At 50.1% G+C, this 15,979-nt stretch overlaps 1 protein-coding gene across 3 annotated transcripts in view; it reads left to right on the top strand.

Annotated features, from left to right (window-relative positions):
* The first annotated feature begins 9,997 nt into the window (after positions 1–9,997).
* MYZAP (myocardial zonula adherens protein) overlaps positions 9,998–15,979 on the top strand; it is an 86,222-nt gene continuing 80,240 nt past the window's right edge. For all 3 annotated transcript variants that reach the window (XM_032416998.1, XM_032416999.1, XM_032417000.1), the window contains exon 1: positions 9,998–10,134. In XM_032416998.1, the coding sequence (XP_032272889.1) occupies positions 10,060–10,134 (75 nt within the window). In that variant the 5' untranslated portion in view covers positions 9,998–10,059. The remainder of the gene's footprint in view (positions 10,135–15,979) is intronic.

Here is a 15,979-nt window from a genome sequence, read left to right on the forward strand (position 1 = left end):
TAGCCGAGTGTCCCACAACTTAACTCCATTCTGACACTGTTTATCTGGAGACAACATCAGATCCCACAGGTTAAGCATTCAGTCTGAAAGAGGACTTTACCTCCATTTTGACCTCAGTCTGTACTTCCTAATTGATTAAGTTCTTTCCAACTTAACTCAAGCAAAAGACCAGAGGGCAAAGCATCCTGTGAGGGGAACTGAAAGTACCCCCTCAAGCCATAAGGACTGCCCTGAGCCAGCCTGTGATTGACCCCAAGACAAGGATTGACCTGACCTTCACTGCCCACCTGCATGTACCCACTGACCTTTGTTCCACATTCTCCTTTTAATTAATTAATTAATCTATCTATTTATAAAGATTTTACTTATTTGTCAGAGAGAGAGAGAGAGAGAGCACAAGCAGGGGGAGCGGCAGGCAGAGAGAGAAGCAGACTTCCCGCTGAGCAGGGAGCCTGACCCTGGGATCATGACCTGAGCTGAAGGTAGACAACCGACTGAGCCACCCAGGCCCCCCTATATTTCTTATTATAAGTCACAATATCACAGTGTGAATATAACACATTTTGTTTATTCGTTTATCAGTCGATGAACACTTGGGTGGTTTCTCCTTTTTGGCTATTACGAATAATGCTGCTATGAGCATTTGTATATAAATTTGTGAGTGGCCATATGTTTTCATTTCTATCGGGTATATGCCAGGAATGGAAATGCTGGGTCCCATGTTAAGTCTATGTTTAACCGTTTAAGGAACTGCCGGACCATTTTTCCAAAGTGATTGAGCCGTTTTACATTCCCACCAGTGCTGCAGGAGGGTTCCTGCTTCTCCCGATCCTTGCCAACACTTGTTATTATTCATCTTTTTGATTATAGCCATTCCAGTGTATTTGAAGTGGTATCTTGTTATGGTTTTGAAGTGCATTTCCCCGATGGCTAATGATGTTGAACCTCCTGGCCATCGTTTTACCCATCCCTTGCTTATTAACTCCTGGATTCCCATGATGGGTATTCTAAACATGTCCCAAACTTCCTGAGGTCCCAGTTCCTGTCATCTCCAGAGATCTCATCTTTTCTGCTATTGTGAAACATCTCCATGGACTCATTCATTCTTCAACAAATAGTTATTGAGCCTCTTTTCTGTGACATGGGCTGATCGCTAGGGATACATGACTCTCCAAGCCAAATGCTTTGCCTTCAACCCCCATTTGTGCATAGTCTCTGTGTGCCCCTTACAGCCTGCTGGCAACATGGCACCGTGGGACTCCTCTGCTTAAAATGTTTCAATGGCTCCACGGTGCCTTTGGGACAAAATTTAATGGCAAACTTCATGGCAACACAAAGTTCTGTCTAGAGCCACCCTCCCGGCCATTCTCCTTGCCATACAACTTTGCTACCATTGTAGGCTCCAAATGAATGATTCTTTCATGCAGCCCAGCCCTTGTTCTCCTCTGCCCACCTCTCTACTGTAAGCTTCTCCAAGGCCGGGGATGATTCCTGCACATCCTCACTTTTCCTACAGCCCTAAGACAATACTTGACGCATTGAAAGGACTTGATACCATCCAGCCTACACGATACATTTACCATTCAATTCATAGATGAATGGGGGCGAAATACATGAATGGAAATATGCCATTCTGCCAAGCAGTGAGATTTATTTTGGGTTTTAGTTGGCTGGAGGTGGCCTCTACTCTGATCCTCATTTCACACGGTCCAACCAGAGTGATACGCCAGGCCAGCTGAACTTGTGAGGCTTTCTTTTACTTTTTTTTTTTTTAAGATTTTATTTATTTATTTGAGAGAGAGAGGGAGGGGCAGAGGGAGAGGGAGGAGCAGGTTCCCCACTGAGCAGGGAGCCTGACGCGGAACTCGATCCCCAGGACCCTGAGATCACAACCTGAGCCGAAGGCAGACGCCCAACTGACTGAGCCACCCAGGCGCCCCTCGAGGCTTTTATTCAAGTGTTTATAACAGATAGTGATGAGTTAAGGGGTTTTAACTCATGGCAAGTTCAGATTTGTTTGTACCCCGTAGGGTTTTCAGCAAAATGAAATAAAATGATAGCACATAAAACACCCATAATCTGAATATAAACACGTTGAACAGAGCCATGTTGGGGAGGCTGTGTGGACATGTGGAAGACACTGGAGCGTTGGAAGTGTCCAGTCATGTTGTACTTTCCCCTTTTGTCCTCATCTAGGCGGGACAAAGGTCTCTCTCCACCCAAAATGCGGGGGAAGTGTTTTCCTCCTGGATGGTTTTGTTGAGGGAGGGGATGGTGAGGACGGAAGTGGGCTTCTCATGGAGTATCCGGCCAGGCCTGGCCCCGGGGGAGACAGGATGCAGGCGAGCCAGCCCCCGCCAACCCCCTCTCATCAGGCTGTTTCCTATTTTCAGAGGTGTATGTGGTGGCCCGTGTGATGCAACAGTCATAAATGCATTGTCCTCAAATCTAAACTGGGGCGGGAGGAAACGCCTGGCATTTATGATATGTCTGTCTTCTTATTCGCTGAGACTGTTGTTTGGGGGAGATAATAAACACGGTGGAGATAGCGTTTTCAGCGATCTTTGTGGGCATAACGTCCTGATGAGGGGCTAAGGCACTGACGCCATCTGAAGCAGGACACAGCTCTCCGGCGGCCTCAGCTTGCCCCCAGCTCTTCCCCTCTGCTTCCCTCCTTCCCTCTCGGCGTCCTCCCAGTCGTCCGCAGGCTCACTGGGATTGCCCTTGACTCCTCCCCAGGGGACTGATCAACGGGTGGGTGCAGGGCCTCAGTTGGGCCCAGCTCTGAAGGGCCATCCCGGCTCCAGGGTGCCCCGGGGGACCAACCAGAGCCTCTGGTGTGCCTGCACCACAAGGCCGCCCCTCCCTCTCCCAGCCCTGCTTCCCCCACTCCGGGACAGGTAGGTCTCCTCAGGGCACCCCTGAAGCCGCCCTGCGCACATGCCTGCCTCAGAGTGTGGGTCCCAGGGAACCCAAGACACGCGGAGGCACGGAGGGGTAAAGGTACAGAACGTATTCCAGAAAGCCAAAGTAGTCCAAGGCTGGCAGGCTGGAGGCTGTGGGGCGTGCAGGACATACCGCGCGGGAAGCTACCCCTGCGCTTTGAACTGAATGTGCAGAGAAGGACCTGTGCCTAGTTTTCTCCAGAACCTAGCCTGCAGGGCCGCCCCGAGCCGCTGAGGCCTCACCTATTATAAACTGTTTATGACGTAGAGAAAATGGCGGTTTATAACCTGAGTGAATCACAACCCAGTAATCCTGGGGAATCATTCTGTTTATCAAGGCTTTTGGAATGTCAAAGCTACAAAGCAGCCTGAGAGCACATCCCATCCAAAGGTCTTCAGATATCGTGTGGAGGTGTGAAGCCCCAGAGAGGAAACATGACTTCAGGTCAACACAGATCCTGTCAGAGCCGCCCCGGGAAGCCAGTGCATTCGTCTGTCCACCACTCCTCGGGTCAGTCTATACTTCATACCTAATAAGAGCCTGGACGTAAGCCCTTTGTCCTCATCCTCGTACTGTGACAGTGACTTGTCCAAAGGAGTGCAAAATGCCCTTGAAGATGACTGCCATCCAGCTTCCCCCAAGGCCGTGGTCAGGACAAATATGGAAGCCATAGAAACCACAACTGGGGGGACCTCTACCTACGTGCTTTTATTTAGAAGGGACCTCATGTGCTATAGTCACTTCGCTTATATTCTATACTCTCATTCAAGCCTCACAAAGACTCTAAGAGGTGGTAGGTGAGCTCCCATTTCACAGGTGAGAAGACTGAGGTTTGGGAAGTAGAATGCCTTGCCCAGGACCTCCCAGCTAATATGTGGCAGAGCCTGAATGTAAACTCAGGTTCGTTTGGTTCCAAAGCCTGTGTTCTCTATTAAATTGTGTTCCTCAGACTAACTTCTCTGATGTAAAACCTAGAATCCCACAGTCCCAGGGCCACAGAAGTCTGGGATTTGAAGGGAATATATGCATCTTCTCTGTGCCTCCTTCCCCACCTGATACCTGGGCTCCCTCTAGGCATCTTTGATGAGATGTATCCATTCAGTGGTCCCAGACCCTGGTCCTATACAAATGCTGGGAAAAGTTTGGGAAGCTTATTAGAATATGCATTTCTGGTTGTCATCCCAGAAAGGTATTATTAGAAAGTCCCCGCGTGGCTTCAGTGCAGAGTGGGCCTGAGGACAGTTCATGGAACCACATTCCAGTGATGGGGAATGTCCCGCCTACCTCTGGAGTGGGCCCTGGCCATCACCCCCCCCCCCCAAGTCCTGCCCTCTATTCCCTCTCCTCAGCTAGCTCTGGCTCTTGGAGCATCCCTTAGATTCCATTGAACCCCATCTCCCTGTAGCTTTTACCTACTGGGCCCCATTCTACACTTTGGGGCACACAGAACACGTCTAACTACTCCGTCACAGGGACAGAATTGATGGCATCCAAAAACGTCTCCAGGTTTTTCCTTCTCTTAGAGACAACATTCCCAGTTTTGTCGCTTGCATCTCCCATTATTTGATGCCAAGTTCATAGACCATCTGTGTCATGTTCTGAAATCATTTGGGTGGTCCATGTTCTTTAAATTGTGGCACCCAGAATCAAAGGCCACACTCCAGGCATGGTGGGCTTGCACCACACAGCAGGGCCTCTTGCTTCTCTGGCCCAGACCCGGCCTTCCTCTGAAAGCACCGTGAAATTAGATGAGATGTTCTGGGTCATAGAAGGGTTGGCTTCTGTGGAGTTATTGGCCAAACTGAGTTCCACAGGTATCTTTAGTACATGACGCTGCTGAGCGGGGTCTCCTCTGTCTGCTACTGGCGCTGTTGTTGACTTTGGACCCAAGGTGAGGACCGTAGGTTTATTCCTATCACATTCCCTCTTGTCAGATTCTCCAGCCTCTTGGTTTTTTGGATCCTGCCTCTCCCCTCAGTAGATTGAGTGTTCCTTCCTCTGAATCTTTCAGACTGTCTGTGTTCACACTGGTTTGTACCAGACTCTCTAGGCCACACAGTGGTTTGTGGTTACTGCTCTACCAGAGATCTTTACTCCGAGCCATGCCATATCCCATACTCATTGGTATCTGTATGTACATGCAGATTTTATATTGACATGATACATAGATGTCGTGGACACACTTGGTGCCCACCTCAATCTCCTTGGCCCTCTTTTACCAGCTCGGTGTGTCTCTTTCCCAGCTGTTTAACATGTGTTTTGATGCTAATAGTTTGTACCTGTGACCTTCAGAGGATTTCCTGTGGACAAGGAGGTTCTTGCCCCTACAGAGCACCCCAGTGCTTGGGGGTCATCTACCTCCCCTACCCACCGCCCCCTTCCACCCTGACCAGGGAATGACTGGCTGGTGGGGGAGTACAAACGCCCTTTTGTCTTAAAGCACAACTCTGAGGTGCACTTTATACTCCAGAGCTGTCCATGGAATCAGGCTGGATCTGGAACTTTCCCTAAAGTGGTGCCCTTGCTTGCTTCTTCCTCTTCCTGTGTCTCCACTCCCTTCCTGGTCTCCCCTCCTCCTTAGTAATCATATGGATCCTTGGCTCAGAGTCAGTTTCTGGGAGAAGATAGTAGTCATAGAATAAACAGTTGGATCTGATACTCTACACGAGTACACATTTATAAATATCTCAAGGCTTTTTTATTTTTTTAAAAGCAAAAAAAAAAAACCACTTCCCATTATAAATGAGCTATTTCACTTTTGATACAGATGCAAATACAGGTTTCACTCATACTCTGATCAGTCCAAATGGGATTTCCTGAGAAGTCACCAATCCAGAAGCTTTCGGGCAAATCTAAATTACTCATGGAAGGAAGCATGCTTACAAAGGGAGATGTTCCTTGTGCCACCCTGCTCAGGAAGGCCCCTAATTCCTTTAACATTTCTCATCGGACTTACTCCTTCCCTTCTGTGAGGACTTTTGACATTGGGTGGAGCCTGCTTCCTCTTAAAGACAGTCACCAGGATGTCTTCCTGAAAAAATAAATACATAAGATTTCCGCCCTTGCACCTGCAACTTTTCTACTACAAACCCATTTAGCTACTTGGAAAAGACAGAAGGACACCTGTTTTTAGATTTGCCCCTTTGTGTTTAATGCACAGCCAAGCCCCAGGGCTGAGAAAGGAATCACTTGTCCTTAACTGATTCCCCTTCCTTCACGATCTATACAGTATTGGCTGACTGCTCACTAGGGTGACCTACGATTCACAAAAATCCTCCAGCTTGTGCTTGGTCACTCAGTTCTGTTGATTTTCTGTCGTTTGACTTCCTCCCCTCCTTTCCTTTCCACTGCTGCTGGTAGCCCTCGTACAGAGCCTCTTTGTCTCGCATCAATACCAAACCCGTGTCTAGACAGGTTTATAAATGGTGTGCATCTGGGTGACTTGGCCAGGGTGTTGGGTTCCTCTCAGTCTGCTTATCTCTAGAGCCTGCTCTCTTCTCCTACGGCCCGTGAATATGGGGTGTTTCTTGTTCTACTTCACCCAAAGGGGCTCTATAATTCAATACCCTTGTCCTTGGGTTGGAAATGTGTCTGTCTTTTATTGTGAAAGTTTAGTCTCTGTTTAGCACTCAGAACAGGACTGTTAGGGCTGAATGGCAGACAAGGGAAGCTTCAGAGACGTAAGAGCGAAGAGCGCACAAAGTATCAGCAAGCCTGGCTTTGCTTGGGCTCACCTACTCTGTGTCCTTGTCCAGCAATTCAACTTCTCATCGTCTCTGCCAAGAAATAACGACAGTCTGTGCGGCTCAGGACTTTGCTGGAGAAATGGGTCCCCTCATTAGCCCCTCAACTAAAGATGCCAATAGAGAGTTTGGGGAGGGTTCAGCAGAGAGCGACAAGGATGATTCTGAAAGCAGAGGCTGGGAAGATATGAGAGAATTCTAGAAGTAGGGTGAAAGGAGGTTCAGTTCAGTGATTGATTTCAAGAGAAGAAAAAGTGTCTATACAGACATCTGGAATTTTCTATAGACCTGTGCTTCAGCAGGGAAATTCAGGAATGTGTGAGTACTACTGTGATGGGAAGGATGGCAAGTAAGGCAGTCCTGTCATAGCTCCTGTTCCCTTCAGCCAGAACAGCCATGGTCCTTGGTCACCAGAGCTCATGCTGGGCCCAGAGTAGATCAAAGCAAGGTTGAAAGGGAGCAGGGTGACCTTCCACCCCAGAGCCCTACCCCTGTCCCTCTCCCATCTGCCTCATCCAACCCTTCAGTTCTGTAGGCTCTGGAAGACGTCTGGCTGGAGCAGAAGTGCTCACCTTTGATTCCCCTTTAGAAAGGAGTCAATCTTTCCATCTTCTCCTCCAGAACTGTTCACAGAAACTCGTGACTATGACTTCGTTTTTGACTTCTTCCTTCCATTTTAGATCCACTTTCCATATATTTCTCAATCCCAAATTGCCTTCCCACTTTCTGTCCTCCTTTCCCACGTCCTAGGGCCTCCCCACTCTCCTCTCTCTTGCAGTTCCATACATGTTGGCCTTGTTGGGAAGGGCTGTGGCGTCTGTCCAATCACAGCCCTTAGTGACAGCCAGTGTGGGGAACTTTCCTAGCTGGGTATTATCCTGGGGCACTGACTCCTTCAGCTGGCGAACTGCCTGGAGACCCTAGCCCACCCTAGGAGCTGGGTTGGCAAGGATCTTGGTTTCTGTTTTGCTTGACCTTGAGTGAGTTGCAATATTGCTCTCTCACACCATTTCTTCATTCAACATTTAGCGTGCACTTGCAACATTCTGGTTACTGCTCTACACAGAGATGTAAACACGATCCGGTTACAACAAAGAGCTCACAAGCTGCTGTGCAGTCTGCTGCTTTTGTAATAAACTATAATACGGCGTGAAAAGTATTATATTAACAATATGAAAAAGACTTGGGTAGACAGAGGGAAAATTAATCCATGGACCACACTTCCTTTCAAATGCTGACTCCATCTTGGGTGGACACTTGGGTGGTTGCCATAATATAAATAAACACGGATGATGCCAGGCTATTCTGACTCTGTCTGAATGGCAGCCCATTTCCTTTCTCCCCAGGACAACATAACAAAACAACAATAATCATTAGCTTCTTTCTACTGAGATAACCATGCAGATATTTCTAACCCATGTTAGCTTTCAACAGCCACATTTTGACCATCATCACTATTTATTGAAAGGCAGACCCAGCTTTTAGTTTTACAAAACTCTCTGAAGAAGAGTGGGCTGCGTGGAAGTAGGATACGAAGAGACCTCTCGTGGAGGGTGGGGGGATGGGAGGGTGGTACAAAGGCAGTGAACCTGAAGTTAGAACACTACAGGTCTAGTTCCAGTGTATTCACCAATTAACCTAATGTCCCTGCACCTCATTTGCAAAATAGGGACAATAACAGTATCCATTTTGGGGGGTCATGGTGAGAATTGGTTGGGAAAATGCATACAAAGCACGTAGAATGTAGGCACAGCGGTGGTGGTGATGACAACAGGCGAGGTGACATTGGGACAGTCACTTAGAAACTCTGGCCTCAGTTTCCCCATCTACAAAATGACTGAGTCCCACAGGAGCATTCGGAATTCTGTGCAGCAACAGTTTTTGAGCATCTTTCATGTTGGTGCTACACTGGGGATTCAGAGAAGGGCAAGGTAAGGCAAAGCCCTCACCCTCCAGAAGCTCACCACTGCGGAAGGGGACACACGTGCGCGCGCGCGCATACACACACGCACGTGCACACGCACACAGATGACTCTAACAGAAGACAAAATCCCAAAGAGCTGCTAGGTTCATGAGTGTGAGTGTTCAGGGCAAAAGAGTCCTGGAGAGCTTGATGGGGAGCAGTGTTGGACCTGGGCTTTGAAGAGTGAGTAGAGAGAGATTGTCTTTCCCTGCTGAAAGACACTTTATCTTTAGGATAAAGGCCAAACCTTTTAGTTAAGTACACCAGGCTCTTCACGATCTGGCTCAGCATCCTTCTGCTGCTTCTCTATTTGCCCCTACCAGTGCGCCTCACACTATGATAGTTTCAGTACCTAAAAAATATGCCACACCTTCTCTTGCCTCGGGCCCATCTTTGCACATGCCAGTTCTTTTGGTCTGTAACTCGCCCATCCCTCTGCTGGGGGAGAGGTGCAGCAGAGCCGACAAGGACGGCACTGGGGTCAGACTGTGGGGTCCAGCCTAGCTGTGCCCCTGCCAGCTGATGGGGCTCTGCTGTGTTACTCAATCTCTGGGTGGGTCAGTGTCCTCATCTGCAAAATGGGGATATAGGATAATAATAGTGCCTGCCTCAAAGGGTGGTTGCGAGGATTAAATGAGGTAATACATGCAAAGTGCTTGGCAGCTGGGCCCGCAGTAATCACTGAATAAATATGAGCAGTTGTGATCAACACTCTCCGCCTGGCTTGCTCCCGCTTCTATTTCAGGTGTTAGCTTAGTCATCACCTCCCCTCGGAGTCCCTGTTGCGTGCTCCCGTTGGTATCTCCTTTTCTACCAAAGCACCCGCACCTGTCACCTCTAGGTATCCCGACCGGATTGCAAACATCATGAGGACAGACAGCGCCAGTAGACTGTGTTGGCTGCTGGGAGGGACACATGGTAGGCACTCAAATAATGAATGACAAGGGCTGAGGGTTCCAGTGATGGGGAGGGAAGCCTCCTGGGGGGCAGGCGGGTTGGCCGCGGGCCGCTGAGAACCGTGAGGCTGAACAGGCCGGTGGACCCTGACACCGCAGGCAGGAGGGAGAGCCCGGGCGTCCAGGGCTCCCGCCCGCCCCGCGAGGCACCCTGGGCGGGCGCTGCGCCGCGGGCAGGAGACGGCGCGCCACCCGGGCCGGGTCTGCGCCCTGGGGAGAAAATGCGGCCGGACGGGTCTGGCGAGCGCGCTGGGGCCCCGCCCCCGGCCCCGCCCCGCCGCCCCGCGCCCGCCCCGCCGCGGCCCCGGAGCCTACCCGCCCGCGCCGCCCCCTCGACGCCCGCCTCGCCGCAGCCGCAGCCCCACTGGCCCGCACCGCCCCCGCGCAGGGCGGGCGCCGCGCGCTTATTCGGCGGGGAGCAGCGCGGCCAGCCGCCGGCCGCCGCTGCGGGATGCTGCGCTCCACGTCCACCGTCACTCTGCTCTCGGGCGGCGGCGCCAGGGCGTCCGGGTCGCCCAGCAGGAGGGTGAGTAGCCGGGGGCGGGAGTCGCCGCCGTCCCGCTTCCCGGTCCCGGTCGCCTGGCCGTAGCGGGGTCTGGCTTTGGGGACGCGCGGGAGCCGGTCCCCCGGCCTCGACCTCCCCCCCACCCCCGGACTCAACTGTCCCGTCGTGTCCCAGCTCCGGCCGTGATCCTTCTCTCGACGTCCAGCCCCCGGCTCGTAGGGCTTAGGGGACTTTCTGGAGTTCCCAGAATTTTCCTCTCCTTCCTGCCCCCTCTGGCAGGCCACGTTTATTGGTGGCACGAGTTTAAAAAGCAAGGGGAAAAGATTCCTGCAGTGTCCCTACTTGAGACTCAAAGGGAATGAATGTCTTTAACACCCCAACTTGCCTCTTTTGAGCGGTTAAAAGAAAAGGTCACTTGTCCCCACTGGTGATAGAATAACACCGATTCTCAGGGCGCCTGGGTGGCTCAGTCGTTAAGCGTCTGCCTTCGGCCCAGGTCATGATCCCGGGGTCCTGGGATCGAGCCCTGCATCGGGCTCCCTGCTCAGCGGGAAGCCTGCTTCTCCATCTCCCACTCCCTCTGCTTGTGTTCCCTCTCTCGCTGTGTCTCTCTCTGTCAAATAAATAAATAAAATCTTAAAAAAAAAAAAAAAAACCGATTCTGGAGTGAGCTTAGCCAAGGTGTAGGCTTCACCTTACAGGAGAGATCAGCAGCTGGTTCCCCCGGAGCCCGGTGGTGTGGGACTTGGGTTTCTGCAAACCACTTTCTTCATTTGGATTTAAATACCAGCACCGTGGCAGCAAGGGGAGCCCGGGGAGCCCTGGGCACCATCTCCAGGGAGGCTGCCCTTTAGAAGCGCTCTGTTTCTCTGTCACCTCGGTTGCATTTTCCTCCCCTCTCCAGGTGCTCTATGAAAGATGCTCGGCAGGTGCAAGTTGCGTCTGTCCGGTTCTGTATCTCTTCCAAGATCAGCGCCTCAGTGCACTGCCAGGCACTGGCCTTGTGGCTGTTTAGTTCATCCATTCCTCATAGTATGCATGGCATTTATCACTTGGAGTCTCTTTTCTGTGGTTGAGACTTCTCTAATCATGTTTCCCAAGTTTTAGCTAAACAGATGCGTAAGACCAAGTCAGGACCCCCTTGGCACTCCCGACTTCTAGTCTTGTACACATGCCTATTTGCGTTTCCATACCTCAAACAAGTGACTAGCGGTCACCTGTGCTTTCTTTAGCTCTAGAAGAAAGGCATTGTGTTATTCTTGGGTGTGGGCCAAGTGATGGTGTGTGTCTGCGTGTGCGTGTGCGTACACCAGAACTGTAGGGTTGACAGAACCCTGGTTGTCAGTTATTAGCTTTGCAAGTGGGTTTCCAAGCCTTACTCCAAGATAGGCGTTTGCCTTTTTCCTATGGAAATCCTGCACAGTTGGAACACAGTTGTGATTGAGAAAGAATGAAGTCACGGAAAAGCCAGACCTGAGCCTGGACAGAGTCATCCATGGGACCAGATTGCATGAAAGTGTCAAGTGCCCCGCCAGAGATGGGCAGCTAGAGTGGGTGGGTGCAGATGTGACGAGCACACTAAAGAACCTTTCTGAAGATTGTTTTTCTCAAATGTTTACTTTCAGGTATTTCTTTAGTTGTAAGTGGCACAGTGGACCGACAGACTGTTGAGAAGGCTTTGCTTTTTGAATAAGACAACCAAAGTACTTTGAGCTGGAGGGGCTCAGGGACCTGAGTCAGACCACGTAGGGCTATTCTGAGCACATGGATACTGGCACACTTGTTCAGGAAAGAAGATATCTACAGGTTCTAGGGTTGCCTTTATGATTTTCTCAGCTCATGATCTGCAAATGCCCCAGGTCCTGTCTGTGTGTATATGTGTGGGGCATGGTGGGAAGATGTGATCCGTTGATTGATTTTTTTTTTTTTAAACATTTATAGCTATCCTTCCGGAGGATGCAGCGCTAGGCATTGGGGTGCACTCTACCCATGGAGGCAGCCCTTGGCACAGACCACCATCGTACAAAGTGAGGGTTGTTAGAGTGGGGTACAGTGTTAACAAAGTTGGGTGAAGCTAAAAGGAAGGGTTCTTCCCAAAGCAACCGAGGAAGACCTCCCTCTTCAGGAGACATTTGAGTTTAGTCTTGTAGGGGGAATAGGAGTTTGTGGGGCGATCGACATTGGGATACCAAAAGGAGGAACTATTACTCATTTTAATGTAAGTCTTGGCGTATACTGTATCATAATGGCATATTGAATTTGCAGACACATTTTTTTTTTAGAAAAACAAGAATGGGATGTCTTGAAAATAAAATTGTAGACCAAGTAATCATGAAAAGTGTTCCTGAAGTCGAAAGTAGTTTGTCAATAAACTCTGTCATCCTGTCTTTCCTCTTGGATGTTGGACAAGTGATGGTCCTGGACAAGAACATGCTAGCTATCAACATAGTGTTTCTGCTTTATCCAAAGAGCTTACCAAATTAGGGACTGCGGGAGAACCAGGCTGTGTTGGTCCAGATATTCAAGCCAACTAGAAATGGTGGTGACAGCTGACACTGAGCAGGGAGTTTTCTGAGTCAGCCACCCAGGGTGGTGTAGCCAGACCAGACTGTCACTGGTTATCCCCTGTCCCATGGCTGCCACTACCATTTATACTTCCTTCTTATCTGAAATCATCTCTCAAAGGAAAAAAAAAAACTGGTGGGAAAATAATTTCTATCAGCTGATAAGCAAAGGGGCACTTATGGATGCCAAGCAGCAGGGGTTGTGAAATTAAAAAAAAAAAAATCTACCTTCAAACCAGTTGCGCACTAAAAATAGTTTTATGTGTGGCAACAGCAGGAAGATAGATTGGCTGGAGAATAACCACAGACAACATGATGCCCTTAGAGAATGAGGGAAAACATTTATAAAAGTACTGACATCACTTCACGATTTTGAAGGGAATTTTGCAAATGAAGTTAATCCCACTAAATGAGCCTTTGAAATGAAAGGTCAGCTGCGTGGCCAGGCTGTGTGTTGAGGGGGAAGGCACGTGTTGCTTGGCGCAGCCAAATGCTTTTGGTGAAGCTGTTCAGCTGGGGTGGTGAGAGACCGAGATCTGTCAGGGCTTTCCTCCAGCACCACGCTGTCTCGATAATAAGAGATTGTTGGCTGGTGTTGCTGGTGTTATGGCCCCTCAGTGGCTCATAAAAAGAAAAACAAAACAGAAGCAAACCCAAAAAGGCCACAGGGTAGGACTGTCTCCTACCCTGCTCTTGCTGATATTTCTATCTGGCAATGGCTTCCTCTGTGAAAACCCAATCGGCCTGCCAGTCCTCACTCCCTAGCTAATGCACACTCTTCTAGGTCCCATTTCTGTCTGATTGGCTCAAAGAATTTTCCTTAGCTGGCCAGTGAGTGGGTCAGATTTACTTCCTTTTCACAGAAATATCTGTGTGCATAACTTCTGTATCAGTGGGCTCTGAGGAAGGGACGTGGCATTGTGGGACCTCGGTGTCTGGTGGAAGGAAGCTGGCAGTGGCTCCCACCAGGAACGGGTGGGCAGGTGGCCCACTGCGCCCAGAAGACAGGCTGGCTCCTCACCAGGGCCCCCTGGACCCGGCCCTTGACAGGCCAAGTTGCGAAGTTTTGGAGCCCTGGCATCCTCAGGCCTTAGCCAAGAGGCTTCTCTCACTAAAGTGTGACAGTCGCAGGCTCAGAAAAAACGTCCCAGCCTTCGTGCTTTGGTTCACCCAACTTACCGTGTCAGAAGTAGGACGAACAGACCCGAGTCTTGGGGACTCTTAAGGAAACTTGATTTCCTCAAGACGGCGAGCCCGTGGTTCTGCAGAGGGTGTGGAGTGGGATTCTGGACCCTTCTGTCTTCAGTGTCCCACGAGAGGGCTGCATATGTGGTCTGCGTCACAGTTCATCTGTCCTGAGCGCCCGTCCCCGAACGAGAAACCCAGGTGCCCGAGCTTCTGATCACTTGGAAAAGCCTTTCAAGTCAGTCAGCCTCAAAAATGGTCTCGTTGTGCTCGAGGAGCCGTGGATCCAGAGGGCTAACTGACCAGAGACCATGTTGAAAAGCTTCCATCTGAAGTACTTCCAGCCATTACCTGCGTCATGGTCTTAGAGCTCCACACAGAAGAGGGACACAGGGGTATTTCCACCTGTCTCGATTTAGGTGAGTGATTATTTCCTAAATTTCAGTCATACTGCTGACTCTTATTTGTACTTAAAGGCCAGAGTGCCCTTTCTAAAATGCAGAACCCAGTCAGCAGATGACCCTGCTTCAGGAGCCCCCCTTGGTACTACCAGCAACAAGGACAAATTCCATACTTGAGCATCCAGGCTTTTCTATCTGGCCTTTGCCTGCCTTGTCCCCCTCCCACACTTTGTCCAGATATTCCAGATTACTTGCCATTCCCCAGGCTTTCCACACTGTTCTCCGCCTCTTTCATGATTCTTTGAGGAAGGGTCACTTCCTCCAGGGAGCCTGTCTGAACTCGCCTTTTCCGTGTTTTCCTAGAGGCCTGTGCACCCGGTCATTGCTTGCATCATCTGTGATTAACTACTTGAGGAGAGGGGTTAGGGACCCTCCCTCCCCAGGCCTGGTATAATTGGTGCTTAAAAAGAGGAGGGTGTCACTGGGGTCCTAAAGGGGCCACACTTCACACTGAATTGGCAAACAGGAAACGAGGAAGAGAAGCTTGGGATAAAGCCAGCCCATCACCTCTGGCCCACCTGGGCAGGAAGCAGGTGACAGATGGATGGGAGTGCTGGTCCAGGTGAAGGCTTTGACAGTTCTGGGAAGGCCTCCAAATAGTTCAGTTGCCTCATCCTGTTGCACAAGTTGGAGTTTCATTCCTTTGGTTAAGTCAGTGGTTCTCAACCCTGGTTATACATAGAATCACTGAGAAGCTTAAAATATCTATGCCCCGGCCCCACCCCAGACAATTTAAATGTGACCCTCTGAAAGTAGAGAATAACACTGGTGTTGTTCAGGAAGCTCCCCAGGTGATTCTAATGTGCAGCCAAGAATGGGAACTACTTCTTTAGTCATTGCTGTCTTCTTACAGCTTTCTTGGGAATACAGACACTCCTGGGACAGTGCTCTGGAAGGTCCCACTGGCTTTGTGAAAGGTCAAGGTGGTGGTGTGGGGAGGGGGGGTTCCTAACACTCCAGGTCATGCTGGTATTTGTGTGCATTCATTGACCTGCATTTTCTGTCTGCATGTTGGCATTCCTGGGCACATTGTGTGCTGGTACAGAAGTGAGCCAGTGAGGGCAGGAAGGAGAGGTCACTGTCTTTATATTTATGAATTTTGTCTGGAGTCTGTCCTGACACGGGAAAGAGGGGCTCGAGAACACCATACACCACCTACAAAGAGTCCAAGTATGTAGATCAGCTCCTGCCCCCTGGGCCATATTTGGCCCTCTTGGCTTGCTTTGGATGCCTCTGAGATAAGAATGGCTTTCCCAGTGGCCTGCAAAACCTAAATATTTTCTATTTGGCCCTTGACAGAAAAGGTTTGCCCCACTCTGATGTAGATAACCAGGCCTGTAGGGTCAGGGCCACAGCAGGGCTAAGAGGCCACCTCCGGGGGGGCATGCCTTGTTCCGCACAGCCTGACCCACATAGTCCAGAGATGTTATGCTTGTGCCGAGCGGAGTGTGGTGTCTGTCCTCCGAGCCACATCACAGAAACCACACCTCCTGTTGTTAGGTGGAACTGGGCAGGAACCCACAGTCACAAAGTGGACCAGGCCTTAGAGAAATGGAAATGCATTTGGCTAATTTCCTTAGGGAAATATGTCTTTGTCAACTGAGCAACCCCTGCCCCCTCCCTGGGTCATGTTCTCCACCCCTTTTAATTTGATGA

Source organism: Phoca vitulina, unplaced genomic scaffold, assembly GCF_004348235.1.
Source record: "Phoca vitulina isolate PV1807 unplaced genomic scaffold, GSC_HSeal_1.0 scaffold20, whole genome shotgun sequence".
Classification (NCBI taxonomy): Eukaryota; Metazoa; Chordata; class Mammalia; order Carnivora; family Phocidae; genus Phoca; species Phoca vitulina.